Here is a 26,374-nt window from a genome sequence, read left to right as displayed (position 1 = left end):
CCGCCTGCGAGAGACACAAATAATTCACGTGGGAAGCCCCCAAAGCGCCCTTCACGTTCTGCCACAGGCGGAAGTCAGGTCTGGTCGTGCTGAAACCAGAAACCTGAATCAAGAGATTGATAACTTCGCTCATCTATGTATGTACAGGACATTTCTCAAAATTCTCAGTGTCCAAAAAGGTTTCCTATTGAAGAACAGCAGACGACTTAGCTGCCACCTCTGTGGCTTTTCCTGACAAAGCCCTTCCCCATGTGCTACTGTCCCAAGACACAGGGAGAGGTGGCTAATTCAAATGAGGGCCATCTTCCCGGTTTCATCTGTCATCCGAGCCCTGTGATAAGGGCTCGGGGCCTCATGGGAGCGGGTGTGATGGAAAAGCAGCAGGCTTTTCCTCCTGCTGCAGAAACCCGTCCCCCTCGATAATGAAGGGGGGTTTCGGGAGTTATGGAAATCAGTCTCAATGTCTTTGGGCTCATTTCAAAGTAAGTGACATGAAACTGACAAAAAAAATCTACAAATAGGAATTTCAAATGTCATTGGAAATACAATTTAAACACACACATACACATGCACACAAGCTATGTATAACTCAACCAGGACCCAAGCAGCTGACCGGTAGAGGAAGGCACTGTGGCCAGGTCTGTGGCAGCCACGCCTGCCAGGCCGGGGACCCCAGATGAACGGTCACAGCCAGAATGTCAGACAAAGACCGAGGTGAAATCTTTGCCTCGAGAACGGCGCAGACCATCATGAAGGCTCCGGGAAAAGCGGCCCAGACAGGCCAAAACCTCCTGAAGAAAAAATCGGATGCCTTAACTCTTTGGTGTCGACAGACCCTAAAATGGTAGTGGGCGAAGTGAAGAGAGAAGCTGCCGTTTCACCTGCTGAGGCCAAGTTCATGGCAGGGGACTTCCGCACCATGGTTATCCAGAGTGTAAACAAAGCCCCAGTGAAGATTCCAGCGAAGAAAGACAACGTAGCAAGAGTCCCTTTGCCAGGTACTTGAACGTGACCGAGGAACTGACCGACATGAACTGACCAGTTTCGCCCCAGGTGGGGAACAGCCGGCTCCATTAAAGAGGATTATGCCAAAGCAGCGGAACGAGTGGCGGAACCAGCGAGCTGCAGCTGCCTTGTTACTTCGGAGGAACCTGTGAAGACGGCCACCGGGCGTGGAAATGCCACTGAACATGCCACTGTTCCCCAGATCGAATGCACACTTGCTCACATCACCCCAGAGCTGGGTGAGCAAGAGCAAGGTGCGTTCTACAGGTTAAAGAAAATACAGAAGAAACAGATTCTCAAGGAAACGCCTGAGAAGGACTAGGAGCCCCGAGGGCAGTTGGAGAGGTGCGGGCCCTGCCCACTCCGGATGAGGAGAAGCACGAGTTCCGTCTGAATACTCTTTCCTGCTCCAGTCCTTTCAGAAGCCCCAACACGGCACCACTTTGGTTCAAAAACTAAGTAAGTGCAATAAAACCCTGGCATTAAGGAAATACCTGATAGCTGCTCTGTGAGCCCCCACACTGCGTGCACGCAAATCCCCTTAAACGTTCTCCGAGATACTCAACCATGCATTTTATTCACTCCTCCTGCACCCCCTAAAGCAGGCACACGGGTGCCCTGGGGAAACCAGAGGACCTCTTCTCAGCTGTCATGTGAAGACAGTCCTTACGGTCCCCACACAGTAACAGAGTCTGGCCAAGCCATCTACACGTTACCTGTTTCTTGGGGAGCCGTTCATTACGGCGGGGAGAAAATAAAGGTTAACAGTTCAGTGGGAATTAATTCAGGAACAGAGGAGGCGTTCAGAATTTAAACTGCAGAGGCACTTTTAGCAAGAGAAGTGCGTCTCCCATTACAAAATAATTTGCCTTACAGATGCCATTCTCCCTTGACTGTAGCACGTTAAGAGCTAAGAAGCAATTTCATAACATGACAGATATGCTTCTTTTAACCTAATAGAATGTAGAGAACATGCAGGGCTTTTTCTGCTTTGCTACTACTGTGGTCTCAGCTTTCATTTAAGTCAGACAGGCTCAGCCCAGGAGCGCCAGGGGCCCAAGGGCCTCAGCACACACGGGGATATACCCTTCACTGAAGTCCCCGCACGGACCCAGGGGCGGGGCCCGGGCTCTGACCACCTCTGCTTTTGCTCTCCCCTGTCCTCCAAAAAGAGCCTTGGCACCTACTACATGAGCAATCAGATAATTGTCATGACCATTAATTAATCCATTAACACTTCCTCCTTTAAGGTTCTCGGGTAAAAAAAAAAAAAAAAAGGTTATCAGGAACCAAATCGAAACAGAAGCCTACTATGGCTAAGGCAGGCATGTCCCCGCTCTGCCGAGGACTGGGTAACCCCACCTTTGCGTGCTGCAGGAAATATCACTAGGTCAAGGACTGCTGGTTCCAATCTGAGTCAAATCAAAAGGCTGACACGCTCCAAAGGCCATGCACACCAGCACACGCTTGTGCACACACTCAAACCTGGTCTGGCTTCATTGTACGACAACGATGAGGGGCATTTGTAGGGCGCTTTCTACACACAGGATCTTTTTCAACCCTCCCCAAATCTGTAACGTACCATCCGTTTATTACAGACCAGGAAATGGAAGAAGCATAGAGACTTTAAGGTAACAAACCACTTTAAATGTGGCAGAGGGGGGATTTGAACTTGTCTGCCTGAGGCCAGAGCCAGAGCTCTCAGATACTCTTCCTATGAGACTGAAAAACGTGTGCAACCTGAATCAGGCACCTTCTTTTCCCCTGGTACCAGCAGGTACCCAGAGGCTCTGCACTGACCGATGGAGGGGCTATTCAGCGACTTTCCCGTGCATCTCTGTCCACGCCACTCAAAGCCTCACTCTCACGCAGGCACCCGCCTAGATCTGGGCCTCCCCTGAAAGCTGAGCTCACAGGGCTTTCCTGCTTCCAGGTGCTGATGTCACTGGGAGGCCAGGGCCAAGGGACTGCTACCGCAGCCTTCTTCAGTTGCCAGAGACAATGCCCAGGTGCTGTCACGGGGGCCCCGGCAGCCTCCATATGGCTCTGAAGTGTTAGGTAACACGCCTCTTATCTGAGCTCCAGCATCCCAGTTAGCATACTGTTCTCCTTTCTCAGGTCCTACCAACCCGGGGAGAACTCACCAAAACAGGTGAGGAGCAGGCCGCTGCAGCTCCTAGCACGGAAGGGAAAGCAGAAGAGCCTTACGGCCAGGTAGCTGACGTTTCTCCACTTGGCAGAACTGAAAACCGAGGTTTAGCTGAAGTATAGTGTCAGGTGCGGGGCGAGGACATGGGTCCCAGAGTCCACTGCTGCCTTAGCGCTCAGTGGGAGGGGGCTAAGGCTAGGACTTACTGCAGGACTCCAGAAGACTAAGAATATGGGAGAGCAACTGAAGGAAAAACCTAACTCTTATGGCAGGGGTGTCAAACTCATTTTCACCGGGGGCCACATCAGCCTTGCTGTTGTCTTCAAAGGGCCAAACGTAATTTCAGGACTGTATCCCTGTAACTCCTCCTTAACAGTTAAGCGAGAGCCTGGTGTTGCTGCTGGGGTGTTGCTGCCGGGTTGGATAAAACAAGGTGGAGGCCCACGGGCCTGGCGTTTGCCACCTGTGTCTTACGGGTGGCCTCCAATCCCTTGGGGTTTAAGATGGTGCGCAGGGAAGCGAGTAACACTAACACCTTTGCTGTAGTGGGCACTGTGCTACATGCTAACACATCATCTCATGGAAGCCTCACAACCATCGCTTAAGGGAGGGGGGGTCCCTCATTTCCCACCTGATAGGTCAGGAAACTGAGGTGCGGAGAGGCGGCCGGCCGCAGGCAGCTGTCCGAGACATACCTGGAGTGCAGACGCAGGCTGGCTGCCAGCGGGTTGACTCTAGAACCAGAATTCTTTTTCTTGGTAACTTAAAAAAGCTTTAAAGAGTGTAAAATGCATGTGTCTTAAGTTACAACCTGATGAGTTTTTAAACATGAAACATACCCCAGTCAATATATAGAAAACTCCTCCTTCCAAAGTCCTCCTGTACTGCTTTTCCAGTCAGTCCCCACCCTGCTTCCACAGGCAACTACTGTTCTCCTTTCCAGCACCTGCAGCGCGGTCATTCTGATCACCCAATCAGTGAACTGGGTGCTGCCGCTGCCACGCCTTCCTTGACTTCCTCATTCTGGAAAGCCCCCCAGACAGCTTCTCTGCTGTCCCTTTTCTGTGCCTGACCTGGTTGGAAGGACCCAGAAACGCTGCTTGAGGCCCTAAGACCTGCAAACTAACTAGTCAGCTCCCACGTCTAGACTGACACCTTGGCAAATCACAGAGAAGAAAATAACATTTGAAATCGTGCAGGGGAGGGGAAACAGCCCTTCGAACCGATTTCAGCCATGGGCCAAGTGTGAAGATGAGCTGGCATTTTTCAAAGGAACGTCCAACAGGCTTCCCTGATTTACAAGCAAGTGGTAAAAGCTTCAGGAATTCCAAAGGTCACTGAAGAAAGAGAAACAGTCCCGGGCCTTTGTTCTCTCTCTGCCTGGGTGTAAAAGCTGAACGAAAAGGCTGTGGATACTGCTGGTTGTTTTTCATTAAACAGTCTTGGGTTTGAGTACAGACAGGTTGAAGTTTTCACTGGTCACTGCACCAATGGAATACAGTAATTTTCAGGGTCCAACAGAATGGGGGGTAATTGTCAGAACTTGATCATGCCACGGGCCAACCCCTGGAAAATTCATTTTCATCAATATTCTCAGGGAAGTGCTGCCGAAGCTAACAGATTGGTCATTTAGAATCTAATCAAACACAGGATTGGTAAGATTGGGAGTGGTTTTGAAACACCCCCCCCCCAAAATCATTAGGACTGAAGTGTCTCTCCCACATCATGATACCACATGACTTACTAAAACAAAAGAAGTGATGTTCTTGGGAAATTTTTTAAACACACCTTTTTAGGTGAGTCTATTTAAACCACTCTCCGAATATGCCAAAGCAAACCCCTCCTGCGTGGGCCCCAAGTGAAGCTGGCGCATGACAACCCGCTCAGCTGCAGGTGAGCAGGGGAGCGTGCAGGGTTGGTCCAGGAGAACATCAGGATGGTTAATTCTCCTTCAAGTGCCTATGAATCACCCGGACACTAAGTACCAGCACATCCCCTGCAGTTTCTGAGTTAAAAACAGAATGAAGCAGCAGGAGCCGACACCTACATGTAGCAGGCTGTCAATCACACAGGCTCTGCAGAATTCGGCAACAGGAAAGGATGTGGTCTCACACACACACACATGCTAACGAGGGTAACTTCCACCAAGACCCTGCCCTGAGTTGCTGGGTCCAAAGCATTCTGACGCCCTGTGCCTCTCCTACCACAGCGGCTTTAAATCCAAGTCACGAGAAGCGACTTAACCAACAGCATGTGCCAGGGGGACAACAGAACATGGAAGATAAAATGAAAGGGAGCGCAGAAACACGGGCATCCTGACCCAGAGTGAAACCTTAGTCATACACAGATGCTCCGACCCCCCCCCGGCACTTCCTGTAACCGGACACTGTCTGTTACAGTCACTTGCCCCCCAAAAAAGGTTTTCAGTTCACTGCTTGAACCACATTAAAAGTACCTGAGTTTGAAGTTAACCACACTATGTACACCAAGAGTTTGACGGTCCTTCCATTGCAAATCTCCTTCATCAAACAACTTGCCCACCCCCCGTCCTGGAGTTCTTCACACCCTAACCAACGGCAGCAAAAAGGCACTTGTAGGAGATACCATGGGCCCCACGTGCAAAGATCCCTCCCACTGCAACCTCGGGTTCCATTTCCACAACCTTAAATTTAACTTCCTAAAGTATCATTTTTTGTCTTTCGACCGTGAAGACAACTTACATTTGCAGCATGATCTGGTTCAAAAAGACGCCGTCCACTAAATCCATGTACATAGTCAGGTTGTCTTGGTTGCCGCTTCCGAACGGGCCCAAGGTTTTCACCTGCAAGGAGGAAGATGTGGATAGAAAGGGAGGAAAAGTCACCCCACGCGCACAGTCTGAAGCTCTCCAGGGCCAAGGCTGGCGGGGCCCTGTGGGCTGAAGGGGGTCACCCAACGCCCACCCAAGCTTCAGTGGGCACCAAGCCCACCCTTCTCCAGGGACTCGCTCCCTGTCCCGCTCTAGGCAACAGACGCGAGACGGTAAGAGAAAAACTTCCTCGCCACTTTTCTCCAGCGTCCCAGAAAAGAGAAAAATAAATAAATAAATAAAGGAGCTTTTCAATACATTTCTCACGTCTCAGACTCATCAAAAATCACTGTGCCCACCCCAGCCTGTAGACATTCCCACTCGGAGACCCCCCAATCCCGCACCCGTCACCACCATTCACCGGTTGGTTTGGGTTCAAAAACTACACGAGGATATTTTGGGGGAGTGGGTCCTTTTCCCGAGTAGTCAAGTCACAGGGGACATGGTGACCACCCGTACCCTATCCGCTCCTGGACCCGCAGCCCAGCGCCCCGGCGGGAACAGGTGTATCCACTCTCAACCCCGGGCCGGGAGCGTCGGGGGGTCCTGAACCCTGAGCGCCGGCTCCTGGGCAGGCAAAGCCTCCGGAGCCACGGGCACGGACCCCGACCCCCGCCGGAAAACTTGCGGAACCCCCAAGCCTGGGACTGCCCGGACCCCGGGCGGGGCGGGTCTGTGGCAACTGCAGGAGGGCGGGAGAGGAGCCGGTGCACCAACAATGAGGCAGGGAGCCAGGCGCACTCACCCAGGTCACCAGCGGGCTCTGCAGAAAGAGCTCCATGAGCTCCGAGACGGTAACGTCCATGCTGAGGCTGCGCCCGCCCGCTCCGCGCCCCGCGGCACAAAGCGGCTCTGGGAGCGAGCGGCGGACGCGGGGCTACCGCGGCTCGCGCCCGGGAGACAAAGGCGGGGCGCGAGCCCACGTTCCGCGGCTCTGGCGGCCCCGCGCCCCGCCCGGGGCTGAGGGAAGGGGAGGGCCAGCCTCTCGGGGAGGAACAATGCGGGCGCAGGCCCCGCCTCTTGGCAGCCGTAGGCGACCGCTGCGCCGCCTCGCGGTGCCCAGACTAGGAGTGAGGCTGGGTCTGGGCAGAGATGGGCTGAGCAGGGCTCAGGGAAAAGGAGGCGGCCCGCACGTGCGTGAGGGTAGGGGGCTTCCAAGGGGCGGGTCTGGCTGCCTGCACGTGGGCTCGCGGTCGCGCGCTGACGCCGAGCCCGGCCTCCGCGCGCCGGGGGCCCCAGCACGTGGCGCCTTCCTGCGCGCGTGCGTCTTCTGCGAGGCCCGGGTGCAAAGTGCCGATCGGAGCGCGCGGGCGCTGCCCCCCGCCGGTGTATCCTCAGGTTCGTGCAAGAGGTGGGGCTTCCTCCTTCCGGAGATCGCCCCGGCCGCTGTAGGCCGGGCACAGCGGAGCCCGACCCCGAGACTGCGGGCCCCAGGCAGGTGCAGCCCTTCGGCCGCGAGAGGCCCTGTCCGCCTCAGTGGTAGGAGAGCCAAGCCCGCGCGCCTCAGGTGCTGGGGTGGGTCTCGCAGGCAGGGGGCGCAGGCCCGGGGGACAATGGAGGAAACTTTGGATTGAGTTTAGACCGTAGGCGCGCACACAGCGTCACTTCCCAGACCGTATACCTTCTAGAAGTTCCTTTAACAAGCCGGTGGTGTGGCCACACTGACCTGGCCGGGCCCAACTGTAACACCATTCCCCTAATCCCCGACACTACCGCCACTTTGCCGGAAAGGAGACAACTTCCCGATTCCAACTTGGGGGAAATAGGAGCAGTTTGGTGGCAAGCGACAGGAAAAAAGGACAAGGGCCCCAACTGGAAGGAAAGCAAGCCCTGGGGCCAGACTTCCCTGCTGAAACAGCTACACTAGACCCTAGTTCCTGCCCTTCTCTGCCACTTTACCTCGGACTGGTAATAATTACACACTGTAATTCAGTCATTGTTCAAAGCACTTTATACGATGTAACTAACTTAATTTTCACGTGTTACTCGTGTGAGCCAAGTGCGGGGTGGACCCGAAGCACCTAGCGTAATGCCCTGCGAGAATAGTCTGTGCTAAATGGGTATAGCCATTCGGGTTGGGTTAGCCATTTCAAAGTTGTCTCTGTTAAGTGATAGGGCTGCGGCATCTGCCGGTGGAATGTGGTATTGCGGCAGAGTTTTATCGCACCTGGCGAGGTCGGAGAGGCGGTGAGTGTGGCCCCAGGAGCCAAACTGGCAGTTAAGGGCTCCTGAAAAGAAGTGTTGGAAGTCAGAGGGACGGGAAGGAAAGTGGGAGACTACGGAGGAACTAAAACTTCGAGACTCTGTGGTGTTCTTGTGCACCAGAAATTCCGTAATTCCTTAATTAATGCTTTAGTTACCCATATCGGAAAGTCGGCTGGAAATGGGTATAAATTGTATCCACACCCATCTTATTTGGAAGGCCCCTGTTCTGTAAAGTAAGGGATGACTGTGCGGTCAGAACTTTTTTCACATTGACCCTAATTCTTTTGGGAAGAGGAGCAGGGGATATTTGAAGTTATTTATTAGATAAGCATGATCTTTCACCATAATACATAATATTGCACAAAAGTTTTCTGACAGTCCCTGGTGAGGCAGGGTGGTGACAGTCCTTAGACCACAGCTAGGTCAGGAATTTGTTTTGGGGTCAGTTTGCTGTGTGTTGGTTCATGACCACTGATATTTCAGCACTTCTTGGCTGGACACCTTCACACCTCACATTCAGGGACTGACTCAGCATCCTTGTTCCTTGGTCATGTGAACTGAATGGTAGTCAGGTTACGGGGTAGGAAGGCTTTGAAGAGCTGAATGACCTGGACAAGTTACTTCTTCTTTTTTAAAAAATATCATGCAAGGATATGTTTATTGATTTCTTCTTTTCTTTCTTTTTTTTTTAGAAAGAGAGGAAGGGGGAGAGAAATACATCAATCAGTTGCCTCCTATAAGCACCCCGACCAGGAATTGGACCCACAACCCAGGTATGTGCCCTGATTTGGAATCGAATCTGCAACCTTTCTGGTGTATGGGATGATGTTCCAACCAACTGAGCCACTGGCTAGGGCTGGACAAGTTACTTCTTAAAAGTCTCAATCTCTAAACTCAGAATGAGAAGGTTTTCCCTATATGGTGTATATGAGTAATTTTGAGGTTGAAGGTAATGCATGTAAAAGGATTTATAATCACTCATAATCCTTGTCGCTTCCTCATCTTCTGCTCGTTCAACCACACAGGTTACATGCTAACTGCTAAGCAAGCAGTGGCCCTCCATCTCCCCAGAACACCCCTCGGCTTTCACTTTGCCTGAGACTTCACCCGTTGTTCTAAAATTTTTCCTTTTATTTCTGCATTAAAAATTTCTCTGTATTGCTTCCTAAACAGAAGCAGTATTGTAATTAGCTTCATTCTGATAAAAGAGTTTTCACCGCACTCAGAAAATGCTGGCTTAGTGGCATAAGCTAATGGCCTCTATATTACCAGATAGGCATTTAAATTATTTGTACAGCTAGGGGGCAGGGGGGAATGGCCATCTGTTAATTTGTCTCTGTATTTGATTTTTGTTATAATGAGCATATATTACTTTCATAATAGAAAGTACTTTCTTTTTATTTTAGTTTATTTTTTAAATATTTACTTTTTGAGAGAGGGGAAGGGAGAAAGAAAGAAAAAGAAAAGAAAAAAGAAAAAGAAAGGAAGGAAGGAAGGAAGGAAGGAAGGAAGGAAGGAAGGAAGGAAGGAAGGAAGGAAGGAAGGAAGGAAGGAAGAAAGAGAAAGAGAGTGAGGGAGAGAGAAAGGAAGGAAGGAAGGAAAGAAAGAGAGAGAGAAACATCAGTATATGGTTGCCTCTCATGTGCCCCCAACTGGAGACCTGGCCTATAACCCAGCCCCGCAACCCAGGCATGTGCCCTGACTGGGAATCAAACCAGCAACCCTTTGATTTGTAGGCTGGCATTCAATCCACTGAACCACACCAGCCGGAGCAGAAGTTACTTTTTAAAAATTGTTTTTAAATACACATAAAATTTACCATCACAACCACTTTTCAGTGCGCAGTTCGTTCACGTCGCTGTGCTGTCTCGTCGCCATCCATCCCCAGAACGGTTTCAGCTGGTCAGTCTGAGGCTCTGTGCCCCGTTCCACAGAAACTCCCACTCTGCCCCTCCCCAGCCCCGGCAGCCCCCCACTCTCCTTTCTGTCCTGTGATTTTGACTACTCTGATGCCTCCTATAAGAGGAGCCATGCAGTTTACGTTTATCTTTTTGTGACTGGCTCATTTAATTTAGCCTATTGTCCTCGAGGTTCCTCCATGTTGTAGAATATTGCAGAATTTTCCTACTTTTTAAAGTGAAATACTCCATTGTATGTATAGATCACATTTTGCTTGTCCATTCATCCAACGATGGATACTTGGGTTGCTTCCATGTTTTAGCTGTTGTGCATAATGTTTCCATGAACACAGGAGTACAGTACCCACCCTCGAGAGCCTACTTTCAATTCTCTTTGGTACTGTGGGAGTGCTGGATCATACAGTAATTCCGTTTTGTTTTTTTTTTTTAGACACTATATCATTTTGTGGTCCCACCAACGGTGCTCAAAGGTTCCGAGTTCTCCACATTCTGGCCAACAGTTGACTTTTTCTGGTTTTTGTTTTGACAGTAGCCATCCTAATAGATTTATGGTGCTATCTCATTATAGTTTTGGTCTGGATTTCCCTAAGTGATTCATGATGCTGAGTGCTTTTTCATGTGCTTGTTGACCATTTGCATATCTTCTTTGGAGAAATGTCTATTCCAGGCCTGGGCCCATTTTTGAATGGGACTTTTTTTCCCTTGAGTTGTAATAGTTCTGTATATATTCTTGATATTAATCTTCCATCAGATATGTGATTTGCAAATATTTTCTCCAATTTCGTGGGTTACCTTTTTCCTTTGTGGATAGTTTCTCTTGATGGACAAAAATTTTAAATTTTCATGAAGTCCAGTTTTTTGTTTTCTTTTGGTGGATTTGTCTTTGGTGTCATGTCCAAGAAGTCATAGCCAAATTCAGTGTCATGAAGCATTTGTCCTACATTTTCTGGGAAGAGTTTTGTTATTTTAGGTCTTTTAAGTCCTTGATCCTTTTTGAGTTAAGGGTCCAACTTCATTCCTTCTTTTGCGTGTGTCTGGCTTTCCCAGTACACTTGTTGAAGAGACAGACCTTCCCCACTGAAGGGTTTTGGCACCCTTGTTACAAACTCTTTGACCACAGACAAAAGGATTTATTTCCGGACTCTATTCTATTCCACTACTCTACGTATTTGTCTTTATGCCTATACCACGGTGTTTTGACAAATATAGCTTTGTATTGGGATTAAAATTCTTCTTTTTCTGGTTTTATTGAGATATAAATAACACATAGCAGAGTTTAAGTTTAAAGTGTACAGCATAATGATTTGACTTTTTGTATACAGTTGACCCTGAACAACGTGGGGGTTAAGGGCACCAGCTCCTGCAAAGTCAAAGATCTGCATGTAACTTTTTTTTAAAGATTTATTTATTTTTAGAGCGGGGAAGGAAGAGAGCGAGGGAGAGAAACATCAATGTGTGGTTGCCTCTCACATGCCCCGCACCAAGGACCTGGCCCACAACCCAGGCATGGGAATCTAACCGGCAACCCTTTGATTCACAGGCTGACACTCAACCACTGAGCCACAGCAGTCCGAGCTGCATGTAACTTTTAAATCTACAGTTGGCCTTTTGCATCTGAGGACTCAACCAACCACTGATTGAAAACAGTATTTTCATTCTGCAGTTAGGAAAACATGGTTGGGAATGTGAAAATACTGTTTCTGATCCTCAGTTGGTTGAATCCAGAGGCAAAACCTCGGATATGAAGGGCCGACTGTATTTACTGGAAAAAAAAATTTATGTGTAAGTGACCCACACAGTTCTACCAAGTACCATTTGAGGGTCAACTATGTTGTGAAATAATGAAATAATTACCACAGTAAGTTGAGTCAACATGTCATCTCAGATAAAATATTTCTTTCCTATTAAGAGAACTATTAGGATCTACTGTCTTACCAGCTTTCATATATATACCATACGGCAAGGTTAACTGCAGTCATCATGTTGTACATTATATCCCTTGAACTTACAACCAGAAGTTTGTACCTTTTGACCCTTCCTCCCATCCCCCCAACCCCCCCGCATCTCCTGTCTCTGGTAACCACAAATCTGTTCTTTTTTTCAGTTGGTTTTTTTTTTTTTTGATTCCACATCCAAGTGAGATCCCATGGTACCTGTCATTCTCCCTGAGTTACTTCACTTACCGTGGCAGGGTTTCCTTTTTGTGGCTGAGTAATATTCCATCGCGTGTGTTTATGTGTGTGTATACATCACGACATTCTTGCATTCATCCTTCAGGTTAAATGCTGCTGCTTTGAACATGGGTGTGCAGCTATCTCAACATGTGTTTTCATTTCCTACAGATAGAAACCCGGAAGTGGAATTCCAAGATTGTATCATAGTTTGATTTTTAATTTTTTGAGGAATCTTCTGTTCCCTACGGTGGCTGTACCAGTTTACAGTCCTACCAACAGTGCTCAAGGATTCCTTTTTTTTATCCTCACCAGCAGTTGCTGCTTTTATTAGCCATTCTAACAAGTGTGAGGTTATCTCGTTCTTTTGATTTCCTTAATGATTAGTGATGTTGAGCATCTTTTCATAGTACTGTCGATCATTCCTGTATCATCTTTGCAAAAATGTCTATTCAGATCCCTTGCCCATTTTTAAATTGGATTATTTCTTGTTGCTATTGAGTTCTATAAGTTTTTCATGTTTTGAATATTAAGCCCCTACCAGATTATACTTGAAATATTTTCTTCCATTCAGTAGGTTTTTTCATTTTGACTTCCTTTGCAGTATCGCTTTTTCATTTGCTATAATCCCATTTTAAATTTTTGCCTTTGGTGTCAGATCCAAAAAAAACCAAGACTAATGTCAGTGAACTAATCGCTACTTTTCTTCTGGTGAATTCTACCTATGTACCTAACCACCACCTGTTACTGTACTAACAGCTATACAAAGAGAAACCATACGAATCTGGGCCTGCCTTCTAGAAGCTACATTTCAGGAAATACACCAAAATGTTCTAAAGTTTAAGAGCAAGGGATTTAGTAAACATCAGACCAGTATGTGAGTGGTCTCTGAAATCCGTAACTCATGGCTAGGTCCAGCAACAGAAGGCAGGGGGTGTGTACTTAAATGGTCAGGCCTATGACCAGTAAGAGTTAAGAGGTGCTGGGGCCAGGGATGAATGGACCAGGAAAGCGTCTGTAAGAACTTCAGGTGTTGTTGAAATGAATCAGATGAGGTAATTTACTGAACCTGAAATGCAACTGTTTGTGCTGCTAACCTAAGGCTCAGAGGTACAAAGGACAGAAGTCTGGAGCCCTCCCTTTATATCCACAAGAAGAAATTTTATGGTCAAGAATGAAGCAAACTTTTTTTTGGAGAGAGGGGGAGAGAGGAAGATAAGTATCAGTGTGTGGTTGCCTCTTGCACACCCCCTACTGGGAACCTGGCCCCGCAACCCAGGCACATGCCCTTATACTGGAAATCGAACTGTCGACCCTTTGGTTTGCAGGCTGGCGCTCACTCCACTGATCTATACCAGCCAGGGCTGAAGCAAGCTTTTCAACTGTGCAAGGGCATCAGCTAAGACTTTCCCAGGCTGTGTATTCCCAGGCTGCACATACTGTTCAGTCATTTGATCATTTATCCAGTAAACACTTGGTGATCCATCTGTGGGCTAGGTGTCATGCTAGGTACTAGGAATATAAAGTTGAAAAGGCTGTAACATACCCTTTCTTCAAGGAAGGAGTACCAGGGAACATTTATGAATGTGGATAGGTGAGTATGAGCTCATCAGCAAGCAAGGAAGAGTATCGAGAGAGGCACACGACAGGTTCAAGTCTGTCTTTTAGGTCACGGCATGATTGGGTCAGGGACATGCAAATAATGTGGCCTTGCTGGAGTTGGGGGAGATACATACCCAAGACAGAACCCTAGTGAATCGTAGCATTTAAAGGGTAAAGAGGGGAGCTATGAAAAGACAGAAAGGTCATTAATGTTAAAGCACATGGTACAAGAGAAGCCAAGGGGAAGATCAAGAAGTCAGTAGTAGCTAGTAGTCAACACTGCTGAAGTGTGAAGTGTCCAGTACTACGGAGATGGAAAGGGGTTCACTGGATTGGCAGGTAGGATGTGGCCTACACCCAGCAGTGTTGCCCCGCCCCAGAATGATGGGAATAGAAAGAAGTGAAACAAAAACCCACGTGGCATCACGTTGAAGAAATAACCATTCGCTATGAGTCCGTGGAGTAACTTACCTAGGAGAGTGAAAAGGTCAAGGAAAGTTGTCTCCAACCAGAGCTATTTTAAGGAACAAGACATCCGACTCCAGTAGTTAAGACATTATCTGTCTGAAGAGAGGCTAACAGTTACATTCTAAAGAGCCAAGATGAAGAAGCAGTAAGGCCAAGGAGAAATCAAACTGATTTAGCACTGGGTATCCCAACGTGCGGATGGGTGTTCACTGCCACACGTGGTCTCTGGTAGACAGTAATCCGTCCCGTAAAGTTTTTTGTAATCTTCTTCCTTGATACATGTTATGACAGAAAGTTAATATAACCTTATATAAGAATTTTGCAGGTCCTCAGTTTTCTTCTAAAAGGGATTTTGACAATGCTATTTAAACAGTTTTTTTATGGTACTAGAAATTTCAGACAATCTGAAGATTTTTCCACTTAAATAATCTTCCATTTAAATTTGCCATTCTAATTTTGCAAAGCTTTACAGAAAATACTGCTGAAATCAGTTAAAAACAAAACCAGAAGGAATGTTCCCCCCCTTACTCTATGACTCCCCATTTTCAAATTCACAAAAACTGCCTTGCAAATTGGAGTTTCTGGGGACCAAGTGCAGGATCTGAACACAGGCAGGGAAAAACCACCAGGCTTGTTAACGAAAATGCCAGGGTAACATTTCTGGACACGTCAGCATGTCCAGGGGTTTCCTACAGCCGTTACAAAACTCTCTTTTCAGAAATTGGTAATCACTCTTGAGAAGTGAAATTTTCATTATAAACATTACAAAACGAGCAAAAGACCCAGTAACTATCATTAAAATGGAAAATATCCTATGCACATATTTACACCAATTATCGAGACAGTGCCTATGTTTAAGAGCGTGAACTTTTGAGTCAGATGAACTGTGTCAATTTAAGTGTTGTGTTTCTGGCTAACATTCTTAATGAAATGACGAGCTATTTTAGACCTCACTTCTCCTATTACAGCAAATTTTTTTGGTACAGTTTTTGCTTCAGTAACCATAATCACTAAGGAAACACAATAGTCCATCACTGAAAGGGCATCTCCTAAATGTCAAAGGCCGATAGTTTAACTTCTTAAAAACATATAGTAGCCCTGGCTGGTGTGGCTCAGTGGGTTGAGCACCAACCTGCAAACCAAAGGGTCACCGGTTCGATTCCCAGTCAGGGCACAAACCTGGGTTGTGGGCCAGTTCCCAGTAGGGGGCCCTTGAGAGGCAACCACACATTGATGTTTTTCTCCCTTCCCCTCTAAAAATAAATACATAAAATCTTAAGAAAAAAAAAACAACCTTGGGTCACTTTCCTTTTAAAAAATTGTATTTGTATTAGACTACAGGCAATGAAAGCAAGGGATGCCTCTTCCCTCTACCCAGGAACCCTCAGAACATGAAGGCGGAGAAGTGCTGAGAAAGGGGAGTTTACACTGTGTGTTTAAGCACAAACACTTCATAGTTCTTTCTAGGCAACAAAGACATAACATAATGAACTTAGATCCTGTCAAGTTTTTCTTCTCTGTATTTACAAGGTGAGTTGATCCACTTCAGCTGTTAATAGCCAGAACTTGTGACTCAGAAGTAGCTCTGTAATGTAGTGAAATATGCTTGAACTCTGCTAGTTAATTATGCAAATTCCCTATTAAAAAAAGTAATTAGCTAACAACAAAACTGTTCGGGATTGTAGCAAACTGTGGCTTTCTACCCAACTGTTCAATAACCTTGTTTTTGGTTCCACACATTAGCACTCACTGAGGACTACGGAGAGCAGTGCAGAAGCCCCCGGAGCACAGCAGACACTCAGAGTGCATGGCAGTCAGAACAGAGCCCTTTCCTGGATATTAATTTTTATCAGCACTGGCAAATGAGTTCTTCAGGAAGTTCTAACGTCTTCACTTAAAGTGAGGGTATGTGGAACTAAGGTAGTTATTTTCATTTCCTTAACAGAATCCCAGCACACCTAAGACAATAAAAAGAACCCATTTAAAAATGCTGTTTTACCGAGCCCCTGTCTGGGGGTCCTCTAGCCGGGCATGCATTTAGGAGCCGCCACCTTCGACTCCAACTGGTATTCCAAAGGGAGTAATTAAAAAAAAGGAACGAAACGAAACATACAACTAATACAATTTATCTTACTCTTCACTTTTCTTTTTATTATTCAAAAGTCAAATATGTTATTTTTAAATCATCCATCCTCAATTGTGATTTAATGTACCGTCATTTTCCCAAGATATGAAGTTTCAGAATCTCTTTGGAATACTAATTTCACGGCTCTAGGTTTAACAAAACTGTTGAAATTTTAAATTTCACTCTACTTCCCTGAATTCTCAAGACAGTTGCTGATGTAAATTTTAATATAAAATATTTAGTCACAAAATAGTATTGCTTTTGTATGCACATAGTTGTAAGGTTACTCTGCTTCTGTCAATAAAAACTATACCGTCTTTCATAAAACTCTAAACAAATTAGGAATTGTGATGCAGAACAAAAATTACACATGGTAAAACAGGTACCAGCACAACGTTAAGTTATATTACATCAAAAAAAGTTTTAATGGTCCCAAATATATATACTCAACTAAGCATACACTCAGGGGGGAAAAATATCGGACAAAATGAAACAAAAAAAATTATGACACAAATGACCACATCTAGAATTCCACTCAATCTTTAATAAAGCAGGGACAAAACCCCACTTTAAAAAAAATCTGCAGTTCGAAGGGCAAAGGGAACAGATAAAAAAGAGGAAACTTTATATTCGCCCCTCCCCCATAGGTTTTCCAAACCTGTTGTAGTTTGACTAAAATGTTCAGAATGTACGATTTTAAAGGCAGGTCTCTTTATACAAAGAAACTGCTGGCATTCTTAACTAGTTAAGAATTATGGCCAAAAAGCCTATTCTTCTGAGTCCCAAACATGGTCCGAGAAAGCATATTGATTGTAGCAACTGACCAGTCAATCCACTTAGAAAACCCCTGCCCTGTTGGCTTTATGTTTCCATTTCCTTCCCTGAGAAAAGGGCAATGTGTGGTCCAAGCTGGAGAGCTCAAAGGCTTATGTCTTTCCCCCAGTGTGTAATATCCCCTCCTCCTGCTCCATTGAATTGGCACTTGATGAGCAGAAGTCAAGTGTGCGAGGCTGATCTGTGTCAGTCGTTCACAAGAGACCACTGCTTTGTTGTGGATTTTGTAGGGGGTCGGGGTAGAGAACCAGTTTTTCTACAGGTACTGATTGTAGGCAGTTGCCATTATTATGACTCAAACTTTGCTTTCTTTGACAATGGTAGCGTGTCTTCCTTGTCTTCATCCTCATCATCATCTTCATCATCATCGGGATAATCTACCAGACCCACAAGGCCTCCCTGTTCAGAAACAAGGACTGTAAGTATGGGTAAAGGATACACACCTCCCACACCCACCTCAATGTAGAACTTTTGAGAGGTGAGATTACACATAACTGAAATGCATTCATTTCCTAAATTTCCCAGAGCAAAAACATTTAGTAGTTTATAATCCTAGTAAATCCCAGGAAGTAAAATCATTAATGATTAAAAATTCAAATGTTTTAAGATTAACGATGCATTAAAAATGTTTAAAAGAAGTCTAGAGTGTCAGATACACGACGGAAGGTAAAGAGACCACTGGAAATGTGGGCCGACAGACCGTCAGCTGTGGGAGAGGGAAGCAGCCCTACCCCTCCCTGTCATCTCACCTGGCCTTCCCTGTACCCCTGGCTCCCCAGAACCGCTGCGGTTCACCATTCAGATGGCTGGGGAAAGTCACAGTGCTCTTGTCCTGAGCATGTCCCTTCATCTCAGCATTTCTCACACTACCTTGTAGACCTCACATCAGAGCAATACACACACGTAGATGAGCAGTATATTCCTGATTTAGAGCAATACAGCTCAAATACCAGCCGGTTATGCTAGCCTTGGGTAGCATACGGAAACCAAAAGAACTGCTTTTCATTCTGAGGTGTCTTTCCTACATTTCTGGTGTTAAAATTTTGATCCCTTTTTATATGAAGTGTTACTAATAACAGATGGTTAATTTCTTCTTATAAACCTTGCTTGTTGGCAAAAGAAAATTAGGAGTGTCTGGGTATTTAGATTATCTTTTTCCCCCACAAAGTCTTTATTAATTGGGAAAACTGAGTAAACCAGTTCCAAAAAGAGAGTAAGCAAAGGGATTCTCGGTCCAAATAATTATTGTTGAGAAAGCTTAAATTAGGCTCAGGAGTCGGAAGTGTACCTTGGTAGTAATAGCTGCCGTCTGAGATGTATTTTTAGGGACCGATCCAGGAGAGCCCGGAGATCCTGGGGACCCCGGCGATCCTGGAGAACCAGGCAGATTTGCTGCAGGTGACTGGCTGGTGAGGTTAGTCTTTGTCCCACTGGAGAGGGAAAGCTTGAAACTTGGGCTCTGCCGGCCAGAAAGATTGGTTTTCAGAAGCACCTCCTTTTCCTCGCTTTCTTTTACTAAAAATAAGAATATTGTCAATAGTTATCAACCATACTTACCCTTTAAAAACTCCCCCAAGTGAGGTGACACTAACACACAATTCAACAGCTTACTCCTCTGCCAGGGAGGAACACTGCAGATCAATTTTTGAACAAAGCTCAACAGATCAGTAAATACCATCACCCACTGAATTTTACTACTGAGAAGGAACGAAACTTTCAGTAATATATTCAGTGTGCCTATCCTTCCTGAAATAATATTTTTCTCCTTAAGTCAAATTAAGAACGTTTAGCCTGTACCTTCACAAGAGCTATTAATTCACCCTCTTTAAGGCAACCGTCTTTAAAATCTATGTCGTGACACAAAGTGGATACTAATCACTGTGTCGAGAAACAAGGATAAACCTAGAGAGAGAAAGACCATTTTTGCTTGCCCGTCTTTTCAACATACATTTCTTTCTTTCCATGAATTTACTTATTGGGTCCATGATGTCGTCATCGGTTTTCGTTTTGTCGGATGGAGACACCGCGGCCTCTCCGTCCTCCATGTCGTCTTCGTCCGTGTTGAACCACATCTCCTCTTCGTCCTCGAGCGTCCTGGCATCCCTGCGGTACCTGTGGTTCCTCAAAATGGAACGCATACTGAAGAGAAAGAAGACGGGGGCAAACGGGCTCGTGAAAGTTTCATTAGATGGTTTTCAAGCACTGCTCTGAATTAGATCTAGTCTCACCAGATAAATGGGATAAAACATTTATACACTAGAGGCCGACAAAAAGTTTTAACCTGAATTTAAAAACACACTCTGCCAAATCTAACAGTAACTAGCGGAATTCAACTTCCTATTATCAAAATTGTACTATTACACATCAGTTACTAAACTTAACACCAGAAATTCACAAGTCATAATTTATGGACTTTAAAATGTAAAATCGGGTATTTAGGAAAATGTACATTTCTTAAAACATTTGTAACCTTGAAGTAATTCAAAGCAAGCAGGGTAATGTTCGGATCTGCCTGGACACACGAGCCTCAGTGCCACGCACGGCCATTTTTCCTCCTTGGCCAGCTCAATACTCGCCTGAGGGGGAGCCCCCACCTGCGCCTGCAGGGAGACCCCCACAGTGCCCGCCACGGAGGACACTACCACTTCTACTCACTCCGTGCTGTCTCCTCCTCCCTGCCAAGCCAAGGGGTGAAATACAAGCAGAAAAGAGCCGCTGCCACACAACGTATCACTCACTGCATGAACAGGTTCAAATATGTGGTAATTTACCTGTCAAGTTTGGGATTATCTTGCCTTTCCCTTTGTTGTTCAAATCTCAATTTTAACCCTTTAAATGTCTGTACATAATCTACATCTTCCAGTGCTTTCCAGTAATTTTCAATGACATGAGCAGTCAGTGACTTTATATCTTCCTATAGAAAAGAATTGTAATAAAAAGTAAGATGAAATGTTATTTTAGAAAGATAATTACCCAATTGTTGTGAACTGACAAACACCAAAAGAGTTTAGCTTCATAAAATGATTATACTCTAGAGACTGTCTGACAATGAACACAGGCACAACACACTGGGTACGTCCACATTTCCTGTGGGTCTTTCCAAAGTAAACGCACAGGTCGCAGCCGAGGTGACTCGTGCTCGGTACGTCTGGTGTCTGGGCATGGATATTTTAAATCACACTCGCCCTGTCTGGTGTGGCTCAGCTGGTGGGGCATCATCCCACAAACAAAGATCGTAGGTTCAATTCCCAGTCAGGGCATATGCCTGGGGTATAAGTTTGTTCCTTAGTTGGGATGCGTGCAAAAGGCTACCGACCACGGTGTTTCTCTCCCTCTACTTCTCCCTTCCCCTCTCTCTAAAAGTCAGCACGCGTGTCCTTGGGTGAGGACAGACAGGTATCAGTCACACCAAAGTGCCTATCTGGGTGGTTGTGGCGGTTGCACAACAATGTGAATGCACTGAATGCCAGTGAATGACACACCTGAAAATGGCTACGGTAACACGTTTAATGTTATATATACTTTACCATGTTTAAAAAGTATGCCACAGACAATTCTAATACACGGCAATGTTTGAGAGCCACTGGTGAATGTATCATTAAAGAACCAAGAGCTGGCTATAAAATTGCTCTTTAGAAACATATGGGAGAAACGTCAAGAAAGTTATACAAAAACACATCAAAATGCTTATCAACTATAATTTTACTTTTTAAAAATGATTCTCACGACAGTAAGCAGCTTTGAACTGTCCTATAATGAGTCACAGCTGCTGAGAGAGACTGTTTCGGTTATTAGTTTGAATTGAGTCTCTCACAAAGCTTTTGGGTAACAGATTTTTAGAAAATATAACAATCTCAAATAAGCCAAGGTATCAATAATGTGTATTCAAAGTTTCTCAAAGCCTAAATTCTAAAAGGACAGAGCACAGAACCTACCACTCTAATGAATTCGAACATCTCTATGATAGCAGAGTTCATCAGGTTGTAGCGGGATCCATTGTTGAGAAATGCTTTGACTACTGGTTCAAACAAAAAACTTTTCATTATGTAGCGGTTGTAAAACTCATCTTTTAATCCGATAATCTTTCTTTTAAAACGAAGAGCACCTGAAACAAAGAGGCATTGTTCATATTACACTCCACATTTCCGTCTCTTAAACTTACAAAAAGAGCTGTTTAATACATACAGCTCTTTGTGCAGGGACATTACTGTTCCCAAAGTGTGAACCTAAAGATTACCAAAGGGTTCTGAAAAATGTACTCCAAAGTAGCGTTTGTCACCATAGAACACAAGTCTTAGAGAGCCAGAAAAACTCTGCAAGTTAGTAATGACCAGAATGTACTTTATATCTGAAATAGAAGCCAAGATAGGGCCAAGAAATGAACTAATCTATTGTGCTTGGAGAATTCTAAACATATCCTTATTTACAGCTATCTTCAAAATATTAGAAAAACCATTGCTTTATCAGGACAATCCACCATACAATTTGATCATTATTTTTGGACACTATTTTGCACCAGAATTCATGGGTTGCACTGATTTATGGATGTGTTTGTAGAAATGCTGTAAAACACAAAAAGCTGCATGACCCAAAATTTGCCTTCCCATAGTTTAGAAATAAATTTAGAGGAGATTGTTTTAAAATGTGGTCCTCTATGCTTATTGCAGCGAGTATGCTTTTTAATTTTTTTATAGTTTTTCTTTTTACAATTAATTAGGCTTTAACTTACAGATTAAAAGGTATATTTACATCTTGAGGCATGGGGAGTCAAGTCACCATCCGTCAAGATCCAAATACACAGACAGCTAGACTTTAACAAAGCCCTCTTCACCTAAATGGGTTATCAGTAAGTTAATGCCCCAGTTATTGTAAACAGTTCAAAAAAGCATACTCACTTCATGCAGTCACATCGTCTTCGGTTGGCAAGATTAAATATTGTGTTTGTATTTTGGTTTCTTTGGAGATCATGGAAGTGGCTCGTTAAATTGCCAATTTGTTATTAATCAAGTCCTTCATGAGCAGGTAGCCAGGCAACCATGCTGACACGGTTTCTGGGTGGGAAGGCAGAGGAGTAAAGCAGCTCAATTTTTCTTCAGTTGGCAGAAAAGAGGTCCACAAGTGAATGCCCAATTAGGTACAGGTGATTATAAACTGCCTTAACAATTCAACTTAAGAGTGTTTCTTTCTAAAGAGACACTCTGGGCAGGGAACTTCAAAATAGTTTATAGAATAGTAATTGCATTTTATTTTTTAAACTATTGAATATTTTCAAATACATAAAAGCATGGTGAAATAAGACATTTTAAACAAGAAGAGGCATCTTTCTGTGTTTAAAGTCAAATCCGAACAAGGGTTTATTTTCCCAAAACAATGGTTTTAGAGTTTGGTTTTTCATTTAATGTTACTAGACAAAGTAACTTAGGCAGTTAGTTCCATTTGTTAGAATCAAAATCGATACTTTTAGAGCTCATGCTACTAAGGCCAAATTTTGAGCTTTTGTAACTGAGGCCAGAACTAGTGAGAATTTGCTGGCTTTGTGGAGACTTGTGTGCTACCATAACAGACACCAGCTGGACCCTGTGGTCCTCACACAGTTCCCGGGTAGTTCCTAGGGAAGTGGAAAGCAGTTCCCTTCCTAGATAGAATTCACTAAGACCAACACAGATGGCACCACCATCTCCTCGAGAGCAGTTCTGTTCAGAAACTGCTGCTGTAGATAGAAAGCAGTTCTAACAGTCTTTTTATTTTGCTCCTCTCATTTTTATTTGCTCTCATTTATTTGTATCAAAAACTTTGTTGTTTCCACTCAAACCCAACCCCCAAAAGAAACCTGCATCAAAAAGATCCAACCACTATTCTCTGCTGAATAAAAAGTTGCTTTCAAAAATTTACTAGTGTATTCTGTGAAGTCAAGCTGCTCAAAGGGGCTTAGAGGAAGCTTTTGCATTAGGTCATACTGGCATGACCACAGGGTTCTTAATGCAGAGTGCACGCTGCTTCCGCTTATACCTCCAGCTTTCATGATTGGCATGCCAGGGATCTTCTGTGCTCAGTTTCAATGATCTCTAAAACAAGTAATCCATACACACAGGGATTACATCACATGTAACTAATGATATAGCTAAATGGAAGTATCTCCAACATACTTAATCTCATTCCTCTTACAAATTTTTTAATAAGAATACAGAAAACATAAAAATATGAGCTAAAATGTTATAATGTAAGACCCAAGAATCCTGAAAAGGCCAAGAAATAAGATGAATATTACTGGTGTGTGTGCGTGCCTGTGTATGTATGTACATATCGACTTAGCGTTGGATATATTGCTGGTCTCACAGACTTGATCAGTCGTCTTTCAATATGACAAAAGTATACTAATTAAGAAGAAACAGATATGAAAAGTATCTCCAAGTCCCCCAAACTGTTCACACTTAACCACTCATTATCCTTTGTCCTTACAAGAATGCAATTAAATTTACTTATAAACCCTTTTAAAAACTATACTTATTTTAATGTACTTCATTATCAGAAGTCCAAAAGTGTCTTCAATCTTCTCAAATTTATGCTTAGTTCTTTCACAAATCCTTGATAAAAACTCCTCCTGTATACTGCAAAACCAGTCCAAAAGAGTTCGCTCCTACTGACTGGCATCTTTCAAAAGCTATTTATCTTCTCAATCCTGGGGAGACAGCTACACACTGAGAATAACTGAGGATTTAGGTTTAACGATAGTTTGGAAAATATTAATGATAATAAAAGACAACTAAGATTTATCTGTTACACTTAAATTTCCAACAGTGTAGACATTCATTAATTTGTAATGCTTCTTTTCATAGTTCTCATTAAATTATGAGAAACTTTCTTTGCACTACCACAAGCCAAATGAGATAAAGGCTTGAAGATCGGGCCTTTCCTGTCACCCTCCCACAGGGCTTGTACTGCACCAAACCTCTAACACACCACACTTCTCCGCATTTGCACATCTGATTGTGTATTCTAACAAGGACATCACTCTCCTGTGACAAGGAGAAACTCAAGTCTTCCAAAATTTTCCTGATCTGCCTCAATCATGTAGAATAAATAATTTCCACTATACATCTAAACACATAACACTGTGCTTAAAGTGTTGTTTTAATTTTTACAGATCTTCCTCCTAAATAAACTCTGATCCACTTGACCACTGAGTCCAGGTCTTAATCATCCTAGTACCAGGTATATATCATTCTTCTTGAAATGTAAGATGCCAGTGATTGCGAAAAAAACTTTTACCTTTTCTACTGCTAAGAAAACAGAATGAACAAACAAAAAACTATAGGTCATGACATGCCATTGTTAAGACTCACCTTAAGAAATGGTAAATGTATAAAATATATAATCTCAGAATCAGTGAAATACAATAAGAATCAGTATTTCTTACTGATGTCTTACTGAAATACAGTCAGAATCAGTGAAACAGTAAGTGTTTACTAAGTTTATTGAAATAAAACTGATCAACTTGTTATTTATTCTGTTGTTCCGTGCTGTCCCATCTGCTCACAAATGCCCTTTCCCAATATGCAAATAAAATCTTCTATGGTGACACATTCCAAGAAGCATTCATTATAAACTCCCTCTTAACTTGCTCTGGGGGCTTCTCACTTTTGCTCTGATAGGTGTGTAGAAAATGCATGAGTTTAAAAGCCTTTCTTTCACATGGGCTAATAAATTAGCTCCCAGACATATGCAAAATAATGAACTTATCTTTTGCTGTTTTTAGCAATATAGTTTTATGCCACTGATGCTACCTATTACTCTTGGCTGAAAAAGATTAGTAAAGTAATATCAAAGGTTTTGGATAATTAGCACAAAGCAGTTGTACTGACTATCCGAAAACTGGAAGTTGAAAATATATACTCTGACCAGATGTGTGGTCAGTGTGTGCTGTAATGTGTACGCTGGCCTAAAAATCTAAGTCAATTATATGGCAACTGTTACCCTGATAGAAAAAGTTTAGTAAACTTTTTTACAAGAAAACCTGTTTCTAATACTAAAGGTAAAAATGTTGATAAATCAACATCAGAAACAACCTTATATAAAAATTGTTTTCATAATTTAAGGCTATTTTTAAAAATCAGGCAAGAAAAATTTTAAATGAAGTAATAGAAGTGTTGTACACTCTAATTAGTGTACGACAAGAACAAAACTTACCTACAAAAAACAAAAAGTGTCAATCACCAGCAGCCATCTCAGTTAGCCTCTAGGTGCCCCGAAAACTGGACTGCCAGCTTAGCAGAAGAAGGTGGGCTGCTACACGGTCCATGATATTCCAGATTAACATATTTCCAACTCAGAAAAAGGGTTTTTAATTTGAATAAAGTAGGGTCTTTAAGAATACAGTGAAAGCCAATTTTTTGGAAACAAATAAACAAACAGTGTGGCTAAAAATGACTGTGTTAAAAGACTATCTGTTGCTCCAAAGAGCTGACGGACCACTCCCACGAAGGTCTGCACAGTACACATTCTAGGCTCTGTGGGCCGTATACGGACTCTAGGTATTTTTTTTCTTTAAAAACATAAAAACCATTTTTTTTTTTTTTTTTGCTTTCAGACTGTATACAAATTAGACCACAGGCTGGATTTGGTAACAGCTGTAGTTTGCCACCCCTGTTCTAAAATATATGAGGTAAAACAATGTTATGTCAAATATATCGAAATAAAGCTGGGGAAAAATTATTTGTGGAATTAACAAACAAACCATCTGTAGGCATTTGTGCTAGGCATTCTGTAACTTAGAATGTGTTTTGGAAACTCAGTTTGATTAGCTATAAATTTTCCAAATTACAAAAACTGTCTCACAAGAAGAAAGCTAATTTGTCATTAGTAATGCTGCACTGTTTAAAAAATAATAACTGAGGTAAAATGATCTTAGGTGAAATACAATACTTAGGTGGAATGTAATACTCCAAGGTAATACACTTTATTGATACACTCAACTCCTTTGCTGTATAATAATGAGAAAGAATAGAGGCAGGACAATCACCTGGTCCAAATGCGGCCCAGGTACATAAT

General features: G+C 43.9%; 2 protein-coding genes, 1 long non-coding RNA gene and 1 pseudogene across 5 annotated transcripts in view; 2 read left to right on the top strand and 2 right to left on the bottom strand.

Annotated features, from left to right (window-relative positions):
• Window positions 1-6,954, bottom strand: part of CCDC88C (coiled-coil domain containing 88C) — a 110,141-nt gene extending 103,187 nt beyond the window's left edge. Inside the window, exons 1-2 of the mRNA XM_037130217.2 lie at window positions 6,748-6,954; window positions 5,875-5,975 (exon numbers count right to left, since the gene is read on the bottom strand). Of these exons, the coding sequence (XP_036986112.2) occupies window positions 5,875-5,975; window positions 6,748-6,807 (161 nt within the window). The 5' untranslated portion in view covers window positions 6,808-6,954. The remainder of the gene's footprint in view (window positions 1-5,874; window positions 5,976-6,747) is intronic.
• Window positions 696-1,327, top strand: LOC119037881 (V-type proton ATPase subunit D-like; annotated as a pseudogene).
• Window positions 6,955-7,093: 139 nt separating the features above from the next.
• LOC128627552 (uncharacterized) lies at window positions 7,094-16,253 on the top strand. Its single transcript, XR_008391781.1, has 3 exons — window positions 7,094-7,340; window positions 8,900-8,980; window positions 16,111-16,253. It is a non-coding gene; the product is annotated as an uncharacterized LOC128627552 (long non-coding RNA).
• Window positions 16,254-17,016: 763 nt separating this feature from the next.
• PPP4R3A (protein phosphatase 4 regulatory subunit 3A) overlaps window positions 17,017-26,374 on the bottom strand; it is a 36,905-nt gene continuing 27,547 nt past the window's right edge. For all 3 annotated transcript variants that reach the window (XM_037130120.2, XM_037130122.2, XM_037130123.2), the window contains 5 exons: window positions 21,262-21,431; window positions 20,098-20,240; window positions 19,275-19,465; window positions 18,615-18,841; window positions 17,017-17,725 (listed from right to left, as the gene is read on the bottom strand). In XM_037130120.2, the coding sequence (XP_036986015.1) occupies window positions 17,615-17,725; window positions 18,615-18,841; window positions 19,275-19,465; window positions 20,098-20,240; window positions 21,262-21,431 (842 nt within the window). In that variant the 3' untranslated portion in view covers window positions 17,017-17,614. The remainder of the gene's footprint in view (window positions 17,726-18,614; window positions 18,842-19,274; window positions 19,466-20,097; window positions 20,241-21,261; window positions 21,432-26,374) is intronic.

This window comes from Artibeus jamaicensis, unplaced genomic scaffold (genome assembly GCF_021234435.1).
Source record: "Artibeus jamaicensis isolate MK-2021 breed Jamaican fruit bat unplaced genomic scaffold, CSHL_Jam_final contig_444, whole genome shotgun sequence".
Classification (NCBI taxonomy): domain Eukaryota; kingdom Metazoa; phylum Chordata; class Mammalia; order Chiroptera; family Phyllostomidae; genus Artibeus; species Artibeus jamaicensis.
The sequence above is the reverse complement of the archived record's forward strand: the minus strand, read 5'-3'. Positions and strand labels throughout refer to the sequence as shown.